This window comes from Nesoenas mayeri (assembly GCF_963082525.1).
Source record: "Nesoenas mayeri genome assembly, chromosome: 13".
Classification (NCBI taxonomy): domain Eukaryota; kingdom Metazoa; phylum Chordata; class Aves; order Columbiformes; family Columbidae; genus Nesoenas; species Nesoenas mayeri.
The window spans coordinates 17,830,774-17,847,809 of NC_137550.1; the positions used below are offsets into that span (position 1 = coordinate 17,830,774).

Here is a 17,036-nt window from a genome sequence, read left to right on the forward strand (position 1 = left end):
TCTTTTGAAACATTTTTTTTGTGATTTTTTTTCTTTTCTGTATTTTTTTCTTTCTTCTTTTTTTTTTTTTTTTTTGGTGATTTTTTTAAGAATGGTTTAAGTCCTTCAACAGGAAATCAAAATCAAGACAAACACATCCCTCCCTGAAAACAAACCCCTCCCTTATGCCCTTCTCTCCCTCACCCTCCCCCCCACACTCCGTGGTTCTACATGTGCTGAAAAGAGAAGAGTAAGCTTAGAATAACCTAATGAATCAAAGGAATAAACGATAATGATAGTAAAGAGTAAAACCCAAACCCAAAAGACCACAACACTCCTGTGTTGTCATTGTCTGAGTGTCTGTCCCTATCTCTCGCGGAGGCTGCAGGCATCAATTTACATAGTACAACCAGTAAACAAGGTTGAAGAATCCAAAGGTGATGGGAAAAATGATTCGTGACCACTTGTCAATGGTGCTGACGTCTGTCAGGTCTGGGATTTTGAGCTTCAGCTTAGATGACCGCCGGCGGAGACGGCAATTGGCACGGTTGCGGGCTGCGGCATGGTGGGTCAGCGGGACGTGGCGGTCCAGGGTTGGGTGGTGACCAAATCCATCCCGAGAGGCCAGCTGCTTGCGGAACTGGATTCCTGAGCCTTCAAAGGACATGACAGAGTTTCGAGAGTCGCCAACACTGCTCATCATGTCTGTGGCCAGCAGCTCATTGTTCATCTCCAGAGTGCTGAGGAGAATGTTACCATAAGGATCAACCTGGAACAGGGAAGACAGAGAGAAAGGTAGCAGGGATGACCTGTGCACAATAAACTCAGGACCACACCATCTAGGGATGATTTCGAACAGTTTTCTGTGTAACAGTACCACCGGATGGGTCATTTGTGAGCTCTGAACCTGGACTTCTGCATTTGAAAATGTTGTCCACTGATGCTGGAGTTGAAGGACTAGCAACATGTGCTTGCAGCAAATTTTTGAGAGGGGTAGTGTGATTCTGCCAACATACCAGGACCAAAAGGCACAGTGGTACTTTTGGATACACCTGCCCATTGCAAGAGGATGGTCCTGAGGAGACTGGCTTGAGGATGATGCAAAATGATCAAGGAGAAAAAATTCCCAGTAATTACCAAACAGAGGAACTGGAGTTCATCTCTTATGATGAGGAGAAAGTCTGCTCCACAGCTCACCCAGGACTGAATGAACAGTGGAGCATCTGAATTCTCCTGCCACAATGAAAGAAGGGGACAAACCTGCTCTCTCACCCTCTTCTCCTCGTAACGGTGGCGCTCGTTGTTGGCCTTGCTCATGCGTTCACTCTGTTTCTTCTGCTGTCGGGGGCCTCGGCCGAAGAATATGTAGTTGACAAAAGCATATTCCAGGAGTGCCAGGAACACGAAGACAAAGCAGCCCATGAGATAAACATCAATAGCCTTGACGTAAGGGATCTTAGGGAGAGTCTCCCGCAGATGGGTGTTGATAGTAGTCATTGTAAGCACCGTGGTGACCCCTGTAAGGAGAGGGTAGGTGCTCTATTACTCAGGTGAGATGGTTTCCTGAAGCGCCACTCAGCTTCCCCATACCTCCTCCCAGATGGACAACCTCAGGAAGGATGGAAACAGTGGAACTGGAAAGGAAATTTTCGTTATTCTAAGGCCAGCTGCACTGTACAAATCGCTGCAGAAAATAAACCAGCTGCCAACAGTGGGAGAAAAAGTCAAAGTTAAGTATCATCAAGATGATGGAGATCAACATCCTCTGGACCTTGGTTCTTTATGTTCTCCCTGATCCTCTTTCCCTCAGTGTGGTAGGACACATTCAGTTTTGCTCTCATTCTCTCAAACTCTTCTCCTCCCTTTTTTCCACTTCATGAACTCGTAAGGCTTCCCTGGACACTAATGAATGCCTCAGTATCTTTGATATGAATTTACAATCTGCTGTCTTTCCAATGCCATGAATAGAAAAAAGAATGAAGAGATTGCCTCTTCATGGTAATATTTTTTTGCCTGCCTCATAGGCTTCTATCTACATTCTTGAACCCATCAATTCCCACCTTCCTTTTGCCAGCTTTACTACACTCACTACTTCAATTATCATCTGTACACACTTCTCCCGTGGTTCTCATGCTCTTCTTTTTAGGCCTATTTGTATTTCCTGCATCTTAGATAAAAGTTTCTTGTTCTCATTGAACACTTTTTTCCCCATCTACTCAGACTCCAAAGCCTGGTGCACCATGATTACTCTCACAGCTTCAGTCCTCTTCTTCGGTTTCTTATCATCCTCTTCCCTTCTCTGGACTGTCAGAGTGGTCTCAGATCTGTCTGACAGTCTTCCACCACCTTCAAAAAGATGGCAATGAGCTTTCACGTTTCTTTTTTGGGGGCAGTAGCTTTTTCTCTTCAACCTAGTCTTCTTTTCCCACTTCTCTAGCCCAGCTGTGATGCTCTTCTTACTACCTTGCTGTTCTCCTTTTCTTCTTGTTTCCCTCCTCCTCACCTCCCTGTTGGCAGCTTAGTCTCCATCACCTTAATTTGCTCTTCTGGTTTACCTCTGGGTAAAAAAGAATAAAATTGCTCTTCTGTGTTACCTCTACAGTGATGGCTCTCAAACCTCTCTGTGCATCCTGGACCTCTGCTTGTCCTCTTTCCCCTTCACCCTCATTGTGTCTTTAGTGTCATTCCTGATAAAAGATTTAAAGAACTAATAGTCTTCAATTCACAGAACAGTAAACAGAAGGGAGATATATTTATATACATACAATATATTATATTGTCTATATTTAGACAGTAGTCTAAATATCCAGAAATCTAGGGCAAAGGAGGGGGAATAGAATGTTCTCCACGTCTCCATTAAGAACTGGACAAATTACAATGGAGACTTAGGACAGAGGCAAAGAAGAGCTTTTTGACTACACAGGCAGGTAAATCTGGAGATGAAGTGCCCAGAGGAGGCTGTGGAGTCTCCTTTGGAGATTTTTAAGAACAAGTTAGACAGAGAACTGTCAGGAAGAGTTTAAGGAGATATGTTCCAGTTCTGATCTACAATGTTTTTCTTCTGTCTTCTCCTTTGAATCCAGATGTCAGCAGAATTTCAACAGCTGTGCATCTCATGTCCACCCTTCTGCTTGTACTTCTTCTGTGCCAGCAATGTCTGCCACGGTCTCTTTTTCTTCTCTCACTCTTGTCAGTGCAACTTACCTTTCAAATTTACTATGCCCTTCTCATTCCCTCCCTGTCTCACTGCTCCGGTGTCTCCAAGCAATCACAGCCAAATCATCCATTTTACATCTTTGTACACACCATCCCTCCTCTGAGTCTTCTCAAACTCTGTCTTCTCCTAGAGCTAATGTAAGCCCCAGCTTTTCCTGTAAGACCCAGCCTCTATCTGTGCTCCATTGCCTCTCTGAGCCTTTTCCCACTCACAGATTAAATCCTTCTCCCTCCTTGGCTCTCTTATTTCCTCTGAACTTCCTATCATGTTGCACAGCCCCGTTCTCATATGTCAGCCATCCCCACTTTCTCCTGCTTCTTCTTCAAAATCCTCATCTGCAATCCACCCCCACTTCCCTTCTGTTGCTTAGAAGACCTCATTTTTTTTTCCTCTTACAGGAAAACATTCCTATTTAAGGAAGCGTGTGCTTAAGATTAACTTGGACTTCAACTACTGTCCCACATTTGCCTTGGTTATGAAGGTCTTAATCTACAAAAAGTGTCTGTATGGGGACTAAACAATCACAAAAACGTGTAATGCCACTTCCTTTGTTTTTTACACCTTTTAGCCATTCACTCACCATTCCTACTACTCTTTGCCCCCCACCCTCAGCATTTATCCTCCAACTAACCATTTCTGGCACACCTGGTGAGCAAAAGGTACCTAGATTTCTCTATCTAAGGAAACTAGAACAAATCAAAGTGAAGGGCTCAGAGTATGTCAGAGTCTCCCATGTCTGAGAACCTGTGGCCATTTATGCTTTTGTTACAGAGCTAAACTTGCACCCACAGAAACTTATGGGAGAACTTTTACAAATTCAAATAACATAGACTCAAGCTTGGGAAGTACTGGTACTTTTGAACAAAAAAGTAGTTATTCTGGCTGCAAATTTGAAATTTGTTCTCAGGAAAAATGTCCGTCATTTGGGACAAGTTTGACAGAGTTAAGTGGTTTTCTTTCTTACAGCCATCCTAGCTGATCTCCCTCAAAAAAACACCTTATTCAACACGCAATAAAAAGGTACATACCCAGTGCCACTCGTGCAGCAGAAGCATCGTAATTGATCCAGAAGGAGACCCAGGACAGGATGGTGATGAGAATAGATGGCATGTAAGTCTGCAGGATGAAGTAACCAATGTTCCTCTTAATCCGGAAGCTCAAGGATAAGCGCAGATATGAACCTGTCAATGAGACATTAAAGGGAGATGTTTCAGAGGAGGGCAAGGCTGCATTTATGGTAAGAGCTTAGGTTAGGAATCAAAACTTTATTCGGAAAATGTTCTCAAGAGGCAGAGATAATTTGAAAACTCTCTTTTTTCCTTCATTTGTTCTTGCAGACTCATCAGTTTTTGGAAGGAGACTCTTCAAAGGCTGCTCAGTTGGCTCAGAATATTAAGAAGAAAGGAAACTCTACATAAGTTACATTATTGTGTCAGACATCATTGGAGAATGTCTGTTCAGTGCTGAAATTGCTATTATGGTATGTGCCAATTTGATACATGCTTACACAGGAGACTTCAACCCTATATCTGGATGCAGTGAGATGATTTTCCAGTGTTTCATGTGCTAGCTTTTCCTCCAAACAGCAATGAAGATCTGAATCATATTTTTCCTGTGCTGTTCTAAAAATGGGTTATGGTCAGACTGTGCAAATTCATATGCAAATGGAGCACTGTTAGTCTTTTTTCTTTTCTTTATTTTCCCAAGTTGTTGCAACTTCCTCCTAATCTTTTAGTAAACCTAATGGGGATAGTGAGTACTTCTACTGTTTTTTCCATTGGAGCCAGGTCATTTTAACAGAGACAAAGCATGGCCTCTCTCTATGCTGTGAAACAAAGCCCAAGTCATTCCTCCTTCCTACCTCTGTCCCTTAGGCAACATAGCAGCCTGAAACATGGGTATAATTGTGGGTTGGCAGCTAAAGTAACAAGAGAACAACAGTCTTTAACGATCAAGGAGTTAGACTGGGAAAAAAGGAGGTTATATTCTCTCACCATTATGTGCCATTTGCGTAGCTTGAACACAGTATTTCACCCGTCTTTTGTTGACGGTCTTAACTGTTTAGACTGCAAACTTCTTTTGGAGGAATACTGTCTCTTGTTGTGGGTCTCCAGATTACCATTGCAATGGGACCCTGCTCCTAGCACGCCCCTGAGGCACTGTTGTAACAACATCACCATCTGCCACCACCTCTGATAGACTCAGGCTGTGATTTCATGGCATTTCGAAAATTGTCCTATTTAAAAGGTGTGTGGCATGCTGTTTTGGCAATGAACTCCATGACAGATCAAACTGAAGACAGCAACCAAAATCTAAACCCCTCCAACTTTCCAACTGGCAGCATCTGAATCATCCAAGATATTCTCTCCAGATCTTTTTATTGCTGTGCACAGATGGGTTTGCACCAGGTCATAGACCACTTGCTTTTCAACTGATAGATTCTTCTGCTTACTATTGCACCTACATTAACTTTGAGAGCCAGTTGCAAACCACATAAAAATAAGCTACAAGCTAAGAACCTTCTAAAGAGATTCTGTTCTGAGCTCAGTTGGTATTTTGACTTAGAAATGTAAACAACACTTGCTGGCCACAGAAGATGCCTCTTTTCCAAAGGAACAGGACCCTAAGTTGAAGCCTAGATCCTAAGTTAGTGCCTCAGTATCCGACTCAGAGGAATAACCACATTGAGGTTGATCCATAGAAGGTTTGCCCATTCCAAAACATCCCTTTTTGCAGACACTCACCGGTGGTGAAGACCACTTCCCTGCTGACCAGTCTCTGCTCGATAATGGTGAACTGAGGCAGTTCTAGCACCTCCATCCCTGTGACAGCAGAATCATTTCCTTGCCAGAAGAAGACAATGTCATCAACTGTGTAACCATCTGCAGAGATGAAGAAGCACAGAGAGAGAACTAAGCTGACAAGCTGGAGCAGACGACACCCCCATTTTCACTAAGGTGATCTGGAAAAGGCTCCAAAAGAAAGCCCACACCATCAGATAGCAAGCATAAGCCATCCCTGCTGACATTCTTTTCTTCTTCAGCTAAGCTTGGCATTGCAGTCCTCAGGAAAAGATGAAAAAATTGGTCAGAAGTCCCACTTCTGGCTAGAATTCACGAGAAAAAGGTGAGAAGCAGTCCATCAGACCTTGTCCTGTGCTATATAATCCGCATAGCTGACATGACACAAGTCTCTGTCAAATGAACCAAACATGGCATTTTGCTTTTTAAAAACTACCTTCTTTTACCAGAAGGGGGAGACCACACAATACGTTCTGGTGGGGACTAGGCAAACCAAACATGTAAGTATTAAAAATTCCCAGAGAGATAAAGATTTACAACAGCAGTTGAAAAGAAATTTGAGCACCAGAGCATCTCCCTCTTCCGCACAGTCTCTGTCAAAATTTAAGGCCAGGAAGTGGACAAAGTCTCTGACATCAGAGGCTGCTTTTACCAAGTGCTGGCTGAAAAGAGCAGCAATGGGAGAAGAGAGGAAAGGGAGTCAGGCTGGTAACAAATACTCATTCCTTACATTTCAGGGTAATGGACTTGTTAACTCAGCCAAGGGTACAGCTTCTTATTTTAACCCCAAGCAATACACATCAGACAGGTCTGCACAGGCTGGAAGTGCTGAGGAGCCCAAAGCCACAGTCCCAGCAGAAAGACTTCCCAGATGCTCTGGGCTCATGGGAAATGAGGCTCAGGGGATGAAATCATGCAGCTCTCCTTTCCATCAGTGATATTCACAGCCCTTCCCACTGCCCTCAGGAGTAAGGATTCATCTCCACTTAAAAATTAATACCCTTGTGGCAAGTTGGGTTTTGGAGCACTGCAGCTGTTGTTGCACAAGAGATGGCCTCTCATTGTAAGCAAAGTGCAGAGCTGCATGGGAGCACCTCCATGTGCAAAGAAGTGGTAAGGTATGGACAGGTTTTGGTACAGCATGGTGCAAGGCTTCCTTTAGAGCTTGAACTTCATCTATGCCCACAGAGAACTATTATTCACAACCTGCACTGCAACACAACAGCCTCCTTTTTCCATAAGCCCTCACAGCAGAGACACTTGGCCAGCAATACCCAGCAAGGCTAAAAGCCACTAGCGAGAGCTGCCACCAAAACCAGCACCAGTGTATTATTGGGATCAAAGGACTGAAGGGCTGTTGAATGTACCATGAAGAAAAAGTTCTGACTAGCCTTAGTGGCCAAGGGTTACTCCAGATCATAGCTGAACCTTTAAGGATGCAGCATCCTACAGCTCCCGAGTGGATAAAGAGCTGAGAAACCTGGTCTGATCTCATAACTGACCCTACCTGGAGCTGTGGGCTGGACTAGAGACACCCTGAGGTCTCTTCCCAAACTGAATTATTCGATGACTGTGTAGTCTCCAAACTCACATCCTGCACTCTCAGTCATTACTGTGCTTATTCATGGGTGCTAAAAAATAATAACTGTTTTCCAAATGCCATGCCAGATCTGCTTCTGATGTAAATCAGCTAAGCCATGGCTCCACCTCCTCCCCCCATGGCATGTTCCTGCTCCCATAGCAGTAAGTGCTAAAGCGCCCACAAAAGACTTAGGACCCTGAGGTTATCATCTGCTGCACACACTGGGGTGTCACAGGCTGTTTCACTGCCTTGAGTACCACAGCTTTGTGCACAGGAATCGGTATTTGCATCTGGCCGCAACGTCTCTCCCAGAATGCTGAGACCAAGTGTGGAAAGTGGCAAGAAACAGCCAAGTTCCCCACTCCTCCGGATGGCTGATTCCAGCGGCTCAAACGCTCTCATAGCTGAAAACATTGTGTGATTTTACATTTGAATTAATCTGGCTCAGACGTTCAGACACTGGTGGTTGTTGTGAATTTTTCTAGGAGGTTACCAAGCCCTTTCCACCGAGCACTCCCCCTCTGCAGAGGTGCATCCAGCCTGTAAACAAGTCGCCTCTCCACCTCCTTTGCAGTAAACAAAGCAGATTGAGCTATTGAGGTTTCTCACTGCAAAACATCTGCTCAAGCCCTTGAACCACTTTTTAGCATCTTTTCTCAACCTCTTCTGATCTCTCAACTTCCTTTCTGAATTTTGGAAACCAAATATAGACAAGAGTCCCTTTCCCCATCTCACCAGTGACATATTCAGATGCCAATCAATTCCCTGCTCTGACTCACAGCTCCCCTGGTTTATATAACGCAGGCTCACTCCAGCCCTTTTTGTTAAAGCCCTGCTACAAAACCTCCAGCCGTGGTGCTCGGGGCTGTCATCCCTTCCACGTTTCCCCCAGTTGATACTCATGCAGGTACGAGTCCCTCAGCCCAGCCTGCGCTCCCACACCCAGGCACAGATCTCCACATTTAGCCATGTTCAAATGCATTCTGGATGTATTCAAATTGGGAGGTATTGAAATGTGCAGCAAGCAAGCCACGCAGACTGCTATCTTCATCATCCACAAATTTAACAGCAGTGACTTCAAATTTACTTCCTGATCAGCAATGAAAATGTCAAATTACAGTAACTAATTTTAGGAGATCTCACAGTTAACTAGCTCAGTTCCATTTATTCTATGACCTGCTTGCATTGGGTACCAATTTTTGTGTTTTCTTTTTTTTTATCATCACATTATGCAGTATGAAATCAAGCATCTTTCTCAGGAAGCCATTTTTAAAGTGATTCTAAAGGGAAAGGTTGTTCAGTCTAAAAATAAACGTTTCACTTTGATTTCTAAGCTTTCAAAAGAAAATCAAATTTCCATTTTACTTTTAAAAAGTAAAAAAAAAAAAAAAAAAGAACTTTCACAAAGACTAGTCATTTCAACCTGAAATATCATAAAGTATTGATACGATGTCTTAAAATGTCAGATTAACAGCCTGTTTGCTGCCTGCCTCATCAGGTTTTTGTTAGATCCTGGCACATAGTTTGGCAGAGGTATATGCGGTGAGGGCAATTTTGGGAATGGAGAGATGGGATCACCAAGCAGTGCTAGCACTGGTTTCCCTCCTGCAGGTAAGTGCTCTGAGCTGCTGTGGGGAAGGAGACCCAGCTGCCTGCTACTGCTTTACAAACCCAGCACCCCTGTACCACAAAAGGGCTATTTTGGTGGTTTGTTTGGGGTTTTTATATATACATATATATATATATATATATGTGTATATACTTTTTTCTTTTTTTAAGCCAGTCATAGAAGGACTATTATTCCAGAGTTGCGTGGACTCGAAAGCAAACAAAATGGAGCCCTGCAGATTTTGAACGTCCAAGTGTGTAGAAGACAAAAGGTCTTAGGAAGGAAACAATCAAATCTCTTCATCTCCGCGTGGATCTTAGAAATATTGTAAGGAAATGTAGCTTCAACTAACAAATTGGCTTGACATGTCCCATTAAGAACCAAATCGCAACGTGGGGAACTGTGGGTAATTCTCTGCCTTCTGTTTTCTTGGTTGTACCATAAACTATTCTCAAAATGCTAAGGAGCACCAGAAATGACAGGTCATTAGTGCCTCCAGCAGGACCTAATTTACATCCTATTACTCGCCACGCCAAGTGCTGCGGTGGCTGCGCATCCCAGGCAACCCGAGCAGCGAACGGGAAGGGGGGTCCCAGGCGCGGGCAGGGCTGCTAAGGCAGCACGGTGCCTCCTGACTATGGATGCTGTGGGACCTCTTTTATGAAAGAAGCAATTCTCTGATAATCACCACTGAAGCTGCATCATCATTACTGTGAGATCTGCTGCTCTGGACCACTCCTGCAGGGATACTGCTGTGCATTTTGATGAGGGACAGCCGGACTCCCTCCACTGGCATGGCCAGGAGAGGTTTTCCATAGGTGGGGAGGGACTGTGGGAGGGCTTGGGTCCCACCTCCTGTACAGACCAAGGCCAGCCACAAGGTTCCCAGGGCTTTCTTGGGGATAAGGGAGGCTTCCCCTAAGGGTGAGAGTGATTTTAATACCCAGCCTGCTGCTAGAGCTCCATTTTCCCAGGCATTTCACCCACAAGGTCCCCTCAGGATGGAGTTTGGATGAGGGAGCCTGGTCTTTCCCCAGGAGACATCCTCCAGGAGGGGTGGCCCACAAGAGCCCTGGGAGGCACGCCATGGGCGGGAAGCTGTGGCTAGGGCAGGTGGCACTGCGTGGTGGAGGACAGACACAAGGTATACGCACAGCTCTCAATTTCCAGCGTGCAGTTCTGCTGGTCCAGGGGGTACCTCCGCAGGTCCATCATGCAAGCAGCCGTGGTGGTGATCCTGAAAGGGGAAAAAAATAAATCATCTGTGTTTTTTTTTTCTTGAATTAAAAGAAAAAGGAGAAATGAAAGGTAGATGTGAAAGTCAGGCAGCATTTGGGGCCGCTGTTTCCCTGGAAACCAGGGAGATTCATGGTGAGAGGTGTGCGGGACTGAGGGGCTGGATGCAGCTCACCCTCAACTGCATGGCCTAAATCCTTCATAACTCACGTTAGCAAGGCAGTATCTGTGTTAACGGGGTGGGGAGGGATTTGTGTTCCTCCTCTGTCTCTCTCTGGAGAGAGACAAAGAAACCAGGAGTAGGCTGAGCTACAGGCAGGGGGGGAAGAGGAGAGGCATGTCAGTTTGTGAGAGACAGCTGACACACGTCTGTAAAACAAAAGATGCATTAGTTTAATTGTCCAGCAATGACCTATGGAGAAGAATAGCTGGCTACATTACACCCCCTTTTCCTCCAAAGTCACCCCAATGACCCTACTTGCAGCCCCCCATCCATCCCCACTCCATCACACGCATCTGGGCGCTGCCAAATGCAAAAGCTCAGACCCCACTGATGCGCCCTTCTGCTCCTGCGGGCTCACGGCTCTGCTAACAGAGTAACACTTGTGCAACCAATTGCACAATCAAGGCTCATGAAAGACACATGTATGTGTGCATCTCCCCGCAAAAAATAAATACAGGGAGAGAATGAAGGTTGGTGTTGTTTTTGAGGTGCCAGAGCAGCACGGTGCCTGCAGCGGGTTCATATGAGGGTGTGAGAAGGACTTATGTGTGTTTCATGTACATGAAGGAACATCACTCTCTGGGATGGAGAATTTTGGGGTGGGATAAAGGAGGGAAGAGGGCATGAAGCAGGGACAGAGCAAATCAACAGCCGACTCACCAACCTGGCAACACTGCCCTGGAGTTAAAAGGCTGGTCCTTTTTCTCAAATGTATTGCTCTGCTCACCCTTTAATGCAGTTTTCTTTCTGTGCAATATATGTGTGCAGAGTGCTGATGAGGGGGGAGAGATTGGTGCATTCCCCCCCTCCTTTTTTTCAATTAACCATCTGGAAGGCATTAATCAAGCTACACATTTTTTACTATGTAGGCATAACCAGTGAACTGTTAACAAGAAAGCTTTATCTTCTGAGCCCTGTGGCTTGGAAGAGAGAAAAGAGAGGGGAAAAAAAAATCAATGATCAAAAAAGAAACCAGAAACGGAGAGAGAAGGGCTGAAGCTGGACAAAAAAATTAGAAAGGGTGGGGAGAAGTAGGGGCAGCAAGACAGCAAGCACCCCAAGAGAGAGGGGAGCCCTGGGGGCTATCGGGTGGGGGCTGTAGCAGGGCAGGCGAGTGGCCCCCGCAGAGCTGCTGGCGCTTTAAGAAATCTCGTGTGCTAAATTTATCTCTCTGCTGTCTGTGAAGACTGTTTGTAGGAGATGAAGCCTTGAGGAGAGCCTTTGCCACTGCCTGCCATGCTATAAATAGATCCAAAGAGACGGAGGGAATTTATATATATCCTCACTGGGTCTAGATACAACATTGCAACTGCCCTTTCTCCGAGCAGGGGGCCCAAGTGAGCTCTTAACCCTTTTATCTGTAATGCGGTCGGGGTGGGGGGAGAAACCTCAGAAGGGGAGAAAGATAACAGGACAGGAGCCACTTAAAAATTATCACCATGGCTTCGGGATTGCATGTATTGCTTTTACAGCCTCCCACTTCAGCATTTTCAGGAGGGCTGCTGCAAACACAATGCCTCTCCCACCCTAATCCTCCCAGACCAGGGCAGCTGTGCACATGAGCCCACTGCAGAACAGCAGATCTGAAGCACACCTGGGCGGACCTGCACCTTGCCAGGAAAGCCCAAAGTGTCCATCCTGGCCAGGCACTGAGACCAAAGAGTCATGAATGGGTATGACTCATTCCCCTATGCCGCACACAGCATATACTGTATATATTATACTGCACCCGTGGGAAATAGCAGTTACAAACGCATTTTCCTGTTTTCCCTAAAGTGTGAGATGCAAAAATGTATTAAATGAAAATTTTCCACCCCATTTGTGGGACGCTGTGGGCTAAAACCTTCCCATAGAGTCCATCCCAAAATTGGAGCCTGACTAACTTGGCTACACAAAGGACATCCAGGGGAAGCCTTTTCTGGTTCAAGAGGGACCCTCTCGCTTCTCGACAGGATTTGCTTATCACCTGCAGTGCTGCTTGGAAATGCAGAGCACGACACAGTGAGCTATGGCTACCACACTCCATGCGCCAAATCCTGCTCACACTAACAGCCAGCATAAATCCAGAGCCACTCCAATGATTCTTGCAAGATCGCACCAATTTATATCAGCAGAGATTTACATCAGGGCAGAATTTAGCCCTGTTAATTCAAAAAAGAAGAGAACCTCAGGACAGGTAGGACAGAAAGGAGAAAAACAAGATTAAGAGGACATCTGTCCTCAAAAGCCAGACAATTTCTCCTTCCTTCCAATTAAAAAGGCAGATGTATCCACACTGTATAGTTCAGCATCCTCCAGGGATACCCCCACTGGCTGCAGATCCCAAACTCCTGGTGGTTGTATACTATGGGCAGGTGGGATTCGAAGAGATGAGAGGCTTCACCTACATCTTACACCCAAAGGGGAATGGGAGCAAAACTCAGGCACCTCAGTAGCCTTCTGGGGTCACACACATGCCACCTCTGGTCCAGAAGGCCACAGAAGCAACCTCTGCTTCATGCTTTGATGTCCATAAATGTATTACTTTGATATGCTCTAAGCTGTCGTGTGAAGAGATGTGTTTGCTTGGCACATAGAAGAGCATGGGAAGGGCTGGAGAAACAGATGAGGGCGTTGACCATGAAGAAGCTCAGGGCTGTCTCAACAGGGTTAACAGGCAATAAAGGTGGAAGGAAAGTAAGGCGTGGAAAAACAAGGAGAAAAGCAAAGACTGATGACAGCATGAGCACTGATTGGGGTGGCAGGAGTGGAAATGAAAGACAGGAGAGCAGATAGTGCAGGACAGGAGGCCACTGGGGTAAGGGAACAGAGGAGAGGAAACAGGGGAAGCAAGGGGTGAAGCAGCCTGGGGAAAGAGATCTGGAGAAGAATGGGAGGTTAAAAGACAGAAAGCAGAGCAGGAGTGGATGCTCACTGTGAAAAAGGAGATGAGGAGACAGAGAACAAACCATCACCCTGTAAACAGCTCTAGACAGAGCACGCTGCCTCCAGGAGATGCAACCAAAGTGAAAGGGAGCAGGGAGCGCGGGGGCCAGAGGCAACGCTGGGGAAGGATGCCACCTTCCCTGTGGCATTAGCATGAGGCGCTGGCCCCTGGCCAGGTTGTGTCTTCTCCCTCCCTCTCCTCCTCTCACGCTTCTCTGCCCACCTCCCTCCCCTTTTAAATTCAAAAAATTTGTGTGGTGTGAAATTTCATCTGCCTTGATGGCAATTCACAGAGACACTGCCCATCCAAGGGAAGAGGTTTGCCTTCGCTTTGTACGATGCGCTCAATGAAGCAGTCCCGCTCCCTCCAGCAGCCCAGCCTGGCCATCACCACCACCCTCTGTCTCCCCTTTCCTCCCTCAATCTCTGCCCACCCTGTGGGTCTCCAGGTCAGCCCCCTCACATGTCACAACCTTTACATCTCCTTCCCTACAAAAAAAGACATCAATGCCCTTGCCCTAATAATTTCTCCTGAGGTGTGCAGGAAGTCGTGCTATCAAGCAACCAAGTCCTCACTGCCCTGCTACTCCGCTGCACAGCTTGCAGGTGGACACAGTTCATCTGAGGGGAGACAACGCTGTGGAGAAACCACTGTACAACTCAAAAAAAAAAAGGACATGCATTCATGAGATGTCAAGAAGCTTTGGAAGCAGAAGCCGAAGTAGCATGGATAACTTGCTCTGAAGAGCATCCTTCAGACCCAGGAGAGGTAGAGACCATCTCTAGGAAAGCAGCCACAGAGCTTTAAGTCAAACAGGATCAGCGCTGGGTCTCTATTTATTACAATGAAAGCTCTGCCCATCTGCTTGTATTGATAAAGGAGATGCTGGCACAGAAAGGGTACTACAACCTGACCCTCCACCGCTGCCTACTCTCACAAGCTGAACCCAGCCGCAGCAGAGGACTGTCCCACCACAGCTACAGCTCAAAAGGGAATGCTCAAATTTCTGTAAGCCATCAGTCCTCCACAAATATTTCAGTTCTCTGACATGAACACCACCAGCCATTTCATTCCCTCTCTGATCCTCCTCATTGCTGTTTACTTATTAATGGCTTCTTCTGTCTTATTTAGAATGATTATGTAAGTTCACAGACATGGAGCAGCATAGAGCTCCAACCTGCTATTAAAAACTACCACAGTTGAATGTTTTCTTTCCTAAAATTCAGTATGGATGAGAGTTGGAAGAGTATTGCACAAATATCCTCACTGTTCCCTTCCTAATAGAAGGAGGGATGAAGCCAGCAGTTCAGGCACTTACCCCTATTTTGGAGTTACAGATTAAGTGTCATTATGCAGGGACTAACACAAACACTCTCACAGTAAAGGATAAATATTTTTAAGTTGCTGGTTGTAACTTTTTGGATTTCACATTTCCCAAGAAGCTGAAGATGTTCCTGTTCCACACAGAGCTCACAACGGTTCAAAGAATGGGTGGAAACAGCTCAGGTTTTGCAGGACTTGTGAAGGCTCATCCCATGGGCCAAGTTACACTAGTAAGAGAATTCTGGTGACTAAGAGCAGAGGGAGAGGCAAAACTGCTGTTTTGCTGAACATGGGGAAAAAACCAAAATTTACTCTGCACATTTTCAAAGTCAGTCGTAAAAACACGCTGGCAAATGTCACCTTCTGCCTGGCAGCAAGCACAAACTCCAAAGGGCCTGGAGGGATTTATAAACCCGTGGTGAATTTTGCCATTCTTTTAACACAGTCTGATCTTTGCAAACTCCTGGAGGTCATGTTAGAACCAAGAGCAAGGCAAGGATATGGAATATTTTCCCCTTGTGCCTGTTTGCCCAAAACTGACTCCATAAGCCTTGGCACAATCCTGCTAAGGTCATTCTGTTTCCAAAAGCATCTGTGCTTGCATAGGCATCCTTGGATAAATAACAGTGTGCACTGCACTCAGATGGGGAAGGAAAAGAAAAGGTTCTTCTAAACTAGTATTCAGGGTGCTGGTCATCTAAATCAACCATTTTTCTACCCTGAAAGAGTATAAAGCAGAGTTGCCTTGGCTGCAAGGTTTTGCTTTTCTGCCTCTTTATTCCAAATGCACCATGAGCCTGGCAAGTTGTCAATTGGACTGGGTAACAAGAGAGACCCAAGTGGAACATGTTTAAAAAGAGAACAATTTTTACGGTTGCTTCAGACAACAGTGACCTCCACTTCAAAGAGCAGGAGGTCTCTTCCTTCAACATCCCTGAATCCCTCTGGGATTCAGTGAAAAAAATAGGCAGGATCTAGGGATGAGCTCAGGCTGGTGGCTGGGATAGGATAAGCAGGAACACTAAGAGGTGCTGCCAGAGTGAGCCAGGGGCTCAGGGCATGCAAACTCTTTCAGTGATCTGTGAGGAGATGGTGGGAATCAGCTGTTTGTGGGTACTACTTGACCCCTATTTTTGCTAATAAACAAGTCAGAATTATAGGACAAGCAGCACAGGCAGCAATTCCAGCCAGGCCCTGAGCATGCTTGCTGCTGTTCTTGCAACATTAACGATGGAGAAGCAGCTCTGGCTTGCTGCTTTATCCTGTTTTAGTGAACTCCAATTTCTTCACTGCTTCTAAGGTTATTCTGAAATTCCACATTATTAAACTTCCCTCCAGTGTTTCCAACTAAGTCCTTCATCCCAGCACAAATGAAGAAGGGGATCTGTCTTTAACCTCAGCTAGGGAGCTGAGCTCCTATTTAAATTCTCATTTCCCCTCATCCACCTAACGAACTCTTCTCCCACCCCCACATCTTTGTGCCAAGGAGCTGGCCCAAAGCAGAGCTCTGTGGTGGGAGCAGCACAAGGCTGAAGAACTAACTCCAAGGGGCCACATGGATGGAAATAAGCCTAACTCTTTGCATCCAAGCTGTCAAAGGAGAGATTTCCATTGCCTTTACCTAACCTGAGGATGGAGCATGCAAAGCTACAGGAGGCAGGGTAGAGCCTGAATCATCTCGCACATTTCCAGAGAAACCTCTCTCAGAAAAGGAAGGGGAAGCAAAAATCACAGATTTCTTTCCTTCTGGCCTCTGAGGAGAAGAAAATTTTTCAGTCGTCTCAGTACAGAAAAATCTTCCCAATTTTAACCCATCAGACCATCTTCACTGCTGAAAATCCAATAACACTCATGAAGAGAACAAGGACATGGCTGCAAACAGCAGGCTTCATGTGAGACAGGAGCAACCTTTCTACCAGGTGGATAACCCAAGAACCCCAGTCTGGGACCTGAGGAATGTAATACAGACCAGGCTGGGTCCTGATCAGGAGACAAGTTGGAGGTGGGAGCTATGAAATGCCCACAATGAGCTCCAGCAGAGCCATGGAGAGAGGACAGGACAGCCCTGGAAGAACCACACACCGAGTTGGCATGGGGGTCTCTGGTGCTGGATAAGCGAGTGGGTGGGATACTCTACATG

General features: G+C 45.8%; 1 protein-coding gene across 2 annotated transcripts in view; it reads right to left on the minus strand.

The window, feature by feature from the left end:
• Positions 1–370: 370 nt before the first annotated feature.
• LOC308045382 (gamma-aminobutyric acid receptor subunit beta-4) overlaps positions 371–17,036 on the minus strand; it is a gene marked incomplete at its 3' end in the record, with an annotated part of 71,163 nt that continues 54,497 nt past the window's right edge. The window contains exons 5-9 of one of the 2 annotated variants that reach the window (XM_080352640.1): positions 10,343–10,425; positions 5,941–6,078; positions 4,225–4,377; positions 1,252–1,496; positions 371–748 (exon numbers count right to left, since the gene is read on the minus strand). In XM_080352640.1, coding sequence (XP_080208766.1) covers positions 371–748; positions 1,252–1,496; positions 4,225–4,377; positions 5,941–6,078; positions 10,343–10,425 — 997 coding nt within the window. Of the gene's footprint in view, positions 749–1,239; positions 1,497–4,224; positions 4,378–5,940; positions 6,079–10,342; positions 10,426–17,036 lie in introns of both variants that reach the window. The other variant, XM_080352639.1, reaches the window with a different exon arrangement.